This window comes from Phoxinus phoxinus, assembly GCF_949152265.1.
Source record: "Phoxinus phoxinus genome assembly, chromosome: 20".
In the NCBI taxonomy this organism is placed as follows: domain Eukaryota; kingdom Metazoa; phylum Chordata; class Actinopteri; order Cypriniformes; family Leuciscidae; genus Phoxinus; species Phoxinus phoxinus.
In genome coordinates this window covers 2,827,727-2,837,801 of record NC_136895.1, presented here as the reverse complement: position 1 = coordinate 2,837,801, position 10,075 = coordinate 2,827,727, and the positions used below count along the sequence as shown (strand labels likewise).

Here is a 10,075-nt window from a genome sequence, read left to right as displayed (position 1 = left end):
GTGGGGGGTGATTGCATATCTGTATATATATGTAAGAGTTTGTGTATGTGTAGGCCTGGAGATTCGCTCCGCCTGGCATCCAAATCTCGGTGCCTCTGTCCGCAGGATGTTATAGCGTTAACACAGCAAGTTGCCATGGAGACAACCTTGATTAGGTCCCAAACAGAGTCAACAATCAGCAGGTGTCTGTGAGAAATGGGGGAAGTATACTTTAAGTAGTTTTAAAATCCAGTACTTTTACACTTTTACTTGAGTAAAAAGCTTGAGTTGATACTTCAACTTCTACAGAAGTCATTTTAAACCCTAGTATCTGTACTTCTACTTGAGTAATGAATGTGAATACTTTTGACACCTCTGCCGGATAGACATGAGATGATGTATGCTATGCTTGATCCTTTGGATAAAACTGTGGTTGCATCTCAAAGAAGAGTGAACAATGGAGAAGAAACCCGCTGCACTCATCCACCTCGCAGAGGCAGACAACGAAGGTGAGGTGACTGGTGGTAGAAGTGTTTATCTGACCACTTTGTACCAAATCAGAGAATAGGTCAGGAGATGGATTCTAGACATCACTAGCTTCTGCTACTTGTTGCATTGTTAGGTCTGGTCTTCTGTACCAATAACAGATACTCCCTTTTTGTTTCAGTTTTTTTTTTTTGTCTGCTGTCATCTATGTATCGTGGTTGTTTTCCTGTTCTCCTAAGTTTCTATGCCCTGTGATAGTTTGGATTGTTGGATTAAAGTCTGTGTTAAATTATCCGGCTTCGTGTGATTTGTGCATATCGTGACATAACTATATTGCCTCTGTTTTATATCAGTGTTCCAATATTTCCATCTTAAAGAGAAAAGTCTTTAATGCATTAACTATTACATTGCTCGTATCAAACTTTCAGACACACCGCCTGCACACAGAAGGTAGGGAGATAAGTTGTGCACTCAATTATTTGAAAATGTAGGGGTTTACACCATTCCTTACATAGTTTTTTGTTTATTTGATTTAGAAACACTATACCCTTGTAAAAGAAGATTATATGGACCTAATTGTTCATTTGAAATAATTAAATAATTAGACAGTTACATTTTTTACTTTTTTCACTGTTCTTTGTGAAAAACTTTTCACCAAACATTTAGGAACTAGTTTATTAGGAACGAAAAAAATATATTTTTCATCCATCACTGAATATTGAACATCAATGGTTGAACATTTTATATTGACAAAAGGTGCCCTATGATATTCTCTGAAGAGAATTGGCTCATTTGAACATTCTGTCAATCTAAGTCTAGGGAATTTTGATTGTCCGTTTTAGGAAAACCATCAAGTCTGATCAGTTAGAAAATCAAAGAGCAGCATGTTGACTTTCTCAAGCCAGCATAGCATCGTATGTAACACTGCTACCATTTCACACTTTTCCTCAGTTTGACAAAAAAAATGCCACCATTCACTTTTCTTTTGATAATTCTCTCTAAATAAATGAGTAAATTATATATTATTTTTGGCTATTCTCTTACATAATTCTGTCTTTCTGTCAGGCAATGCAGTACATGGAGCTTCTCCCTGAAGAAAGACGACCCGTGGCTGGCACAGAAGGATCGTTATATCGCCACAGGCAACTGTTCAGACAGCTACCTTCCTATGATCACAACCCTGCATACTGCCACAGCCTGTCCGAGCTGGAGCTGAAAGCTATGGCTCAGTTTGTGAAATACTATAAGGAGGAATCCTTAGGAGTGGGAGAAGTTGCCTTGCCTGGAGAAAAAGGTACAGCCAAGAAGAATGAAAATGCCCCCGAGGAACAGCCAGATGATGAGAGCAGCACTAATGGGACAGCACAGTCTCCTCTCAGTGAATATGTAAGTTAGTGAAGGATTTGCAGATGGGTGACAGATTAAACTAACCGGAGACATCATTAGTGCTAACATGAATAACAATCTCACAGTATTTACGTTTAGCATTAGCCACTTTTAAATTTGGTAATGAGACATTTAATGTCAACTGAGGCTAGGGCACCCTTACAGAAAATAAGTATACTTCAAGTTAATTTTAAGTATACTTGTAGTACACTTACACCGTGTCTTTAGATAAAAGGTGTTTTTTACATGTTAATCAGAGTTTTTTCTTAACCAGCCGTGAGGCGACACGCTGCGATTTTATTTTAGGTTTCTATTTTTTTGCGACGTCGCGGGGCAATGATTATCTCAGGTATTGTTTATGTGCTTTATTTAATGCTAAAAGCGTGTAATGTGGCTGAATATCATTTAGTGCAGCTATTTTCTCATTCAATTCTATATTTTTGTGCTCTTTTCTTTTTCGCCGGCTGCGAAAGTTAAGTTAATTTAACATCATACTTAGTTTACTATTTATATGTTATTTTGCACTTTAAGTGTAGCCTACTACTATGTTCCTATTTAGGTATACATTTTTTAAACTTGAAATATACCTGTACTTAAACACTTTCCCTGCCAGTGTTTTTTATTTTTATTTCCATTAGCATTTTTGATCATTTCCACAAGTTCCATGGCCCCCAAAATATTTTGTTGTATGAATATCTGAACATGCAATTTATCAAAAGAAAGAATAGACCCTCTGCTTTTGAATTCTAGCTTAATGCTTTCTTTTTTATCAACATTTGAATGTGGGTAAATAGCATTCAAAAGCAACATTTTAAACAAAAAGCTGAGCAAATCTAAATTTTGTCAAAGACTACATCGGATTGCGAACGATGGTCAAAATATAGATGGAGAAGATCGAGTCCATTAACTCCTACAAAGCTTCACAGTCGTTTCCTCTTATTGGGTTCGACATTTCATTCAGTAATGTGTGATCGCGTTTTTTCACGTGTATAAGCAATGAATGCTTCTTCACCTGTGTTTTGAACCGGAGATTCTGTACTAGAAGATGCATAATAGCGCCCTCTAATGTATAACAGTGAAAACTTCGATAACCTGAAGATTCAGTCAGTGGTGGAGAAAGAGTAAAGTAGATTTAAAGTTAATTCCAATGTACGTACCATTGGACTAGCCTACACAAAAATTCAGATACTCTGAACATATCAGATTTCTTTAAAAAATCTATATTTTCAAACAATGTAAGTTTATAAGACAGTATGTGAAAAAAGTATTTAATTGGCAACTCAATAAAAAAATAAAATAAACATAACTACATGCCAAGTATACTTAGAATACTAAATTATACTTTTAAATATATCTCGATCAAAAGATTAAGTACAAGTATAGGCCAAATATACTTGTGTATTTTTCATTTCTAAAAAGTACATAAAAAGTAGACTGAAAGTATACTTTCTTATTTTCTCCGGAAAGTTTCAAAATCCCAAACCAAACATAAAACAAATATTGTTTTGGCCTGATTTTGTTTTAAATGATTTGACACCAGTTTGTTCCTCGATTTTGCTTGAAGTATATCAGGGCCCTCAGGTTTCTTCAGCTGCATAATGAAGTTCCCAAAAACCAGAAGTCACACATCCAACTCCCTTAGAAAGTTTCCCAGCTGACCTCAAGGGAGATGTATTACAAGAACATTAAGCTGTTTGGGAATTGTGACAGTAATTGCATGAAATCCAAAGGAGTTATTGTTGCACAGAAAATATAAATACTTCAAGCTATTAGAAATGAGCTGTTCTTCCAGCCTAACTGGTCGTGGAGGTTGTTGGAGAGAGCAGTACGTGTTGTCCTCTAAAACCTGGTATCAGTCAGGCTTAAGGTGCCCAGGTGTTTGGGTGGTGAAGGCTGGAATAAAATCTACTTTGTTTACAGCTGACCTGCAATTTCATGTCCCACAGAAAGAGAGAGAGGTGTGCTAGAAGAGAAGTCAGAAGTCAGGAAGCTGGTTAGTAGGATTGCGTCAAATTCTGTGTCTGATGTTGGAGTGTTGTAGGAATTCATTGAAAGCACAAGCTAAGAGAGGAAGAGAGAGGTAGAATTGAAAATGTAGAAGGAAAAAGAATGTCATTGGGTCTCCTCAAAGTCCTTTTAAGCAAGTCGTGCCACTCGGCCGCCATCTTGGCAACGCCTCCGGGCAGCTATTTCGGACAAGACCAGGCTCCTATCTAAATGAATGGGCAGAGAGTCAGAACTGCACTTTCACTGGTCATCGGGACATAAAAACTGCATGTATGGAAACAGCAGTAAAATATGATAAAAATCGCTGAAAAAGTTTGATGACTTTGCCCCAAAATAAGGTTTAAAACGCCTTTTCCCCACAGGTTATACTTTTACTACGCATGCGCAAGGGTTCACGAGACCAACAGGCAAAACCTCAACTGTGCGCATGCGTCAGTGGAACCAGACGCTAGGCTTAAATGTTTCCCGGCGTGACTGTTAAAAGCAGATGATTGGCTTTCCAGCGGGAGGGGCGGGACATGTGCATACAACCGCCATCTTTGCCGTTACGGGTTTTCCTTATATAGTTGTATTGAGGATTGAGGAAGTGGCATGTCTCTTATATAAATTGTCTCTGGTCTCCTTCACTAATAAATTGTGTGGATTATTTCGGATTTTTACGAACAAGATTCACAATACGTGCGTATGCACATGAAATTTGTTCTAAATCTCATTTTAATGTTAATGAATTTGGAGTATTGTAAATGAGCGGCCGCACACACAAGGCGTTGTGGTTGTCTCCGGAGGCAGTGAAAGAAGTGCGTACAGCCACAGATCTAGCCCTCCACGGCACTAAACTATTGGCCGTTCAATGGCTACAATGATGACGACGAAGAGGTATCTGTGACTGAATTTACTGGGAATTAAGGAGAAAGACAAACTTTCTCTTTGATGCCCCGGTCTCGCCCTCTGGACTCTTTTTTAACTGTCTGTGAGATGGTTAAGATGCTTCCACGCCAATTGGAAACCCTTCCAACAGAGCTGCGAGCTGTACTTGTGTTAGCAACGGGCTGGAGAGGGTTAATGACCGCCGGAAGATTGCACTGCTTCTCACAGTGGCGGGCCGATGTGTCCGATAGATGTCTTCAACACATCCCAGTTCTCTGTGGAGGAGTAAGATAAGTACGATGTCTAAGACTACTGGTACATCGAAGAAAAAGGTTTTTCGTAATAGGATGCAGAAAGAAGGAGAGACTATTTAAAAAGTATGTGACAGATTTACGTCTGAAGAGCCAGTACTGCAACTTTGAGAGTTTGTCTGATTTGATGAGGGATCAAATTGGCATTCTGGATAAGAAAGAAGACAGTTACACAGTTACTCGCATCTGCCAAGCGTCAGAGAGTAAATTTGCAACTCAAAGAAGTAAAGAAAAACACTGCAAACCGAGACGAATGGACAGTAAGGACTATAACAGATGTAGTAACAACCATGCACCACAGAAATGCCTGGCTTATGGCAAAGACTGTCACAAGTGTGGTGGGAAAATAATCATTTTGCAAGATTCTGCTTGACTGAAAAGAAAGTTTGAGTTGTAGAAAGAGCAAAGGACAACAGTGACAGCAATGAGGATGAGCAGTTCTTCGTGGAGACTGTGGTGGATGAAGTGAGAACGCAGGACGAGTGGAGAGGTAATATAGATGACAGTAGCCTTTAAACTGAACACGGGGGAGCAGGTGAACCTTCTGCCAGCAATAGGCTCGGAAAAAAGCTGAAAGTGCAAGACAGAAAGAGAAGCATACAAACTTATAATGATGAGCCGAATCCTACAAACTGGGTATGTAGGTTCACACTGACAGCAGAAACAGGACAGTCTGTGACGAGGCTTCGTTACGTCGTAATGGTTTCGAAACGCTTGGAAATTGCAATGGTTCGCCGCTTTGGGGTGATGATCTCTGTGAACCATTGAATCATGCAGCGAATCATTGAACAAGTCTTTATGGGTTTTAACTAATCTCTGATCAGTTGTATACATTTGTAGACGTTTTAATGAGACATTTGTATGATTAAAAGGAAAAATTGTAGTTTACTATTTTTACGGTTTAACTGAGCCATCTGTAAAACAAACAAAACAAGCCCTGAAAATTGATAAAAGTCTTTTAATCTTATTAGAGGATTAGTGAATTGCATTTAATATATTATACTTTCAATAAAACATTTGCAATGGGTTTGTAAAAGGTGTTTTTATGCATGTCTGAGTTTTTGTTGCATTTCCACTGTTTTGACCTTTACACCCACTTGAATGTAAAGATTTGGTGCGAGTAAGATGTGATGGTAAATGGGGACCAAAAGCAAGGGTTCTTTTTCTTTTTGCACTCAATGTCCAGTACCTTTTAATTGAATCTGAATATCTTTATATGTGTGACTGTATACTTGAATGTTTGTACACTGTGTAATTTCATGTCACCTTCACCTTCCGCCTTATCTTGGCCAGGTCATGGTTGCAAATGAGAACTTGTTCTCAATCGATTAACCTGGTTAAATAAAGGTTAAATAAAAAATAATAAAAAATGAAAAAACGGCTTTTATGTGTGCACAGATTTGGTAACAAACAATGATGACTTGCTACAGTGAGTGAACACTTTTTGTATCGGACACAATTGCTGTATAATTATTCTGTGTTGTAAGTGAAAGCTAATTAATGAAATAAAATGACATTTATCAACTGTGACCGTTTTCTTGGTCATCTGTGTTAGTAAGTAAATAACTGGTATTATTTTCCCCATTTTGACGTTCTTTGTTAACCCGTCTCCTTCATACCTTGTGTTCCCGCTGTCCGCTTGTCTCGTAGCATTGCAGTGGCTGTGGACAGCGGGCCGCTCTGGACCGGCCCGTGGTGTATGCGGACCGGGCGGGCTACACGAGACTCTGGCATCCCACCTGCTTCATGTGCTGCGAGTGTGGCGAGCCGCTGGTGGACCTCATTTATTTCTGGAAGGAAGGAGCGCTGATGTGTGGACGCCATTACTGCCAGAGCATCAGACCTCGCTGCCTGGGCTGCGATGAGGTCAAACAAACACTTCATCTTAAAGAAAATAAGGAAAACTGAACATGATATATTCTTTAGCTTGAGATGTGTATGTGAAATAAGCACCTATGAATTCTCTCTGTCTCTTTCTTTCTTCTACAGCTGATCTTCTCAGAAATGTTCCTCCAGGAGGCCGATGGCCATGTCTGGCATAAGGAGCACTTGTGCTGTTGGCTGTGTGGACAGAGTATCGGAGTTCAGTGTGGCTGTGACAAACGGCCATCAAAATAGTTCACAAAACAGTCAAATACTCCACAATATCACCCTGGCAATGAACACTTACATCCAACAAGAAAAACCATCATCGATCATCATCTAAATCAGCGATATCAACAAAATATCATGTTATTAAAAGTCTAGAACCTATTAAAGGGGTCATGAACTGAGAAATCAAATATTTTGGCATATATTTGTGCTATAACAACATACTTGAGTTTCAGAATTCAAAACTTCCACATTGGTCCAAAAACCAAGCTGCAAATATGTTATCCAATTATAGCAGTGAACTTTACATTGAAGGCTTAAGAGACACCCATTTAAATAAGAGGGCTAAAATTAGGCCTTTTATTTTGAAGCGATGACTTAATTATAACGTATTTGATGTCAAAATCCTACTAACATAAGTGCACATCAGGAAAATTAAATAAAATAATAATAAAAAATGCAGTTCATGACCTCTTTTATAGCACTTATCTACAAACTGATGGAGATGCATTAATAACTGACAAAGATTTTTTGGCTGTATGACAAAGGTCTGGTTTCTCAAAATATCGGTATAATTTCCGTCTCCATGGCTAGTGTCAGGCCGCCTTCCATCGCTAGGATTTGCCTATTTTTCTACAAAGATATTGTGCACCAGAAAACCATAGAGTTTGATGGGATGCTTAGTCACTGATGTCAACTAGTACAAATCCCTAAGATGATACATCTGCTTATTTTGATATCCAAACTATGCATATTGATATGATTACTTGCATTTAGTATTAATACGATTAGTATAATGGCGTTTCAGTGCTAAAAACAAATCTAAGATTTTGAGAATAGTCAGAGTTTTAGGAGATAATCTCATATTAGGCCTTTTACGAGAATAAATAGTAATGTTTTGTAGACAATTCAATAAAAAGTGAAGTGCTGTCATCTGATGCTGTGATAATTCAGATTTCTTTTGGCTATATTCATTGTGCCACAGCTTAAACATGTAAATAATACAGTATATTTCACTTTATTATTTAAAAGGAACAAAAAGATTTTAAAACTGAACTCCTACATGAGTCCCATCAGTCTCGGACAAACTGTAGATCAGGGATGGACAATCTCGAACCTGGATCCAGCCTTGATCAAACTCACCCGCCTGTAGCTTTCAGTGGTCCTGAAGACACTGGTTCAGTGGCCCTCCGGGGCCGAGTTTACCCGTAAGCGAATCAATGTCTTCAGGATCACTAAATGTCACAGGGTTGCAGATAAACTCTGCTGGAAAAGTGTATCTTGAGGGCCGGAGTTGAGAATCCCTGGTCTAGATGGTCAGTTTTATAGACTTTAAAGCTGAATTATCCATTGGCTCAACCTGTCATTATTACTCAAGCTGATTCAAACATGTCACCGGACGTGACTAAAGACAATAGCGTATTATAATCAGTGATGCTGTCTACACTAGTGACTCAATAAACCGAAGCCCTGTTCTGTTTGTGACAAGGACAAACGGATTTGCAATGGAGGCTTTTCGCGTCTAGTGTGGACAGTTTCCAGCTGACGTGACACAGTTAACGGCCAGTGTAAACACGGTGTATATCAAACGCTATTTTCACAACACTGATGGGCTGTGTCACCTCATTTCAGAAATCATGAAAGATATTATTGGCATGTCTATGACGGCATACTGCAGAAATCTGGATTAAAAATGGCAAATCTTACAGTACTCTATGAATTCTGGTCACACCCTTTATTTTAATATTGTGATTCACCAAACTATGACATAACACTTTGCAGGGTTTGGTCTAAGTCAGTGAGTCTCAGTTCCTGTCCTGGGGTTAGTGTTTGTGTTCCTCGTCTGATCGGATCATGTGTGAATGAGAGGACATCTGACATGTGCAGTGCCTCAGGAATCGAGATGCACAGGGTTCAGTAGACATTCAGCGGTGATGCAACGGTTGCAAAGTAAAGAGGTTTAAGAGCTGCACTGTCATTCTCCACACTCGTTGTTTCTGAGGGCATATCTTCTGCACTCATGGATTTTGCGAGTCGCTGTCACAGACAAAAGCCAGATCACGTCAAGCTTAGATCACATAGCTAAGGGTTTGTGAGGGGAGTTTCTACAAATATTTCCTGCACTGAGGATGAATTTGTAAGAGCTTTTTATTGCAAATGTGTTGGATTGAATCCATAGGTGAGTGGAAATGAGTGATTCATAATTTAATCTAAGGTTTTCAAACTAAAGTAACTGTGTTTGAGTTCAAATTATCAACAATAAGAAAATATGCCTTTATGTAATTGAGGGGCTTCAACCCTGCTTCCCTTCCTGCAGACTTCAGTTCAACTAGGGCTGGGCGAGACACAGTTTCAGGTCGAGAATGAGATGAGCGAGGAACGAAGAGTGAGGAAGCTTCAGTGGAGCGATGAGCGAGGAAAGATGAGTGAGGAAGCTTCAGAGGGGCGATGAGCGAGGAACGAAGAGTGAGGAAGCTTCAGAGGAGCGATGAGAGATAAACGAAGAGTGAGGAAGCTTCAGAGGAGCGATAGCGAGGAACGGAGAGTGAGGAAGCTTCAGAGGAGCGATGAGAGATGAACGAAGAGTGAGGAAGCTTCAGAGGAGCGATGAGCGAGGAACGAGGAGTGAGGAAGCTTCAGAGAAGCGATGAGCAAGGAACGAGGAGTGAGGAAGCTTCAGAGGAGCGAGGAAGCTTCAGAGGAGCGATGAGCGAGGAACGAGGAGTGAGGGAGCTTCAGTGGAGCGATGAGCGAGGAACGAGGAGTGAGGAAGCTTCAGTGGAGCGAGGAGCGAGGAGCGAAGAGTGAGGAAGCTTCAGAGGAGCGATGAGTGAGGAACGAAGAGTGGGTGCTTCTCAATTCTTATTTGTGCATCCTCGTTTCCTTTCCTCGCTTCCTTTCCTCGCGTCTCAGCTCCAGCCCCTGGAGGATGCGGGGGAAGGCTGCAA

At 39.9% G+C, this 10,075-nt stretch overlaps 1 protein-coding gene across 1 annotated transcript in view; it reads left to right on the top strand.

Annotated features, from left to right (window-relative positions):
• Positions 1–9,017, top strand: part of lmcd1 (LIM and cysteine-rich domains 1) — a 73,758-nt gene extending 64,741 nt beyond the window's left edge. Inside the window, exons 4-6 of the mRNA XM_079593958.1 lie at positions 1,531–1,851; positions 6,687–6,902; positions 7,026–9,017. Of these exons, the coding sequence (XP_079450084.1) occupies positions 1,531–1,851; positions 6,687–6,902; positions 7,026–7,154 (666 nt within the window). The 3' untranslated portion in view covers positions 7,155–9,017. The remainder of the gene's footprint in view (positions 1–1,530; positions 1,852–6,686; positions 6,903–7,025) is intronic.
• The last annotated feature ends 1,058 nt before the right edge of the window (positions 9,018–10,075 follow it).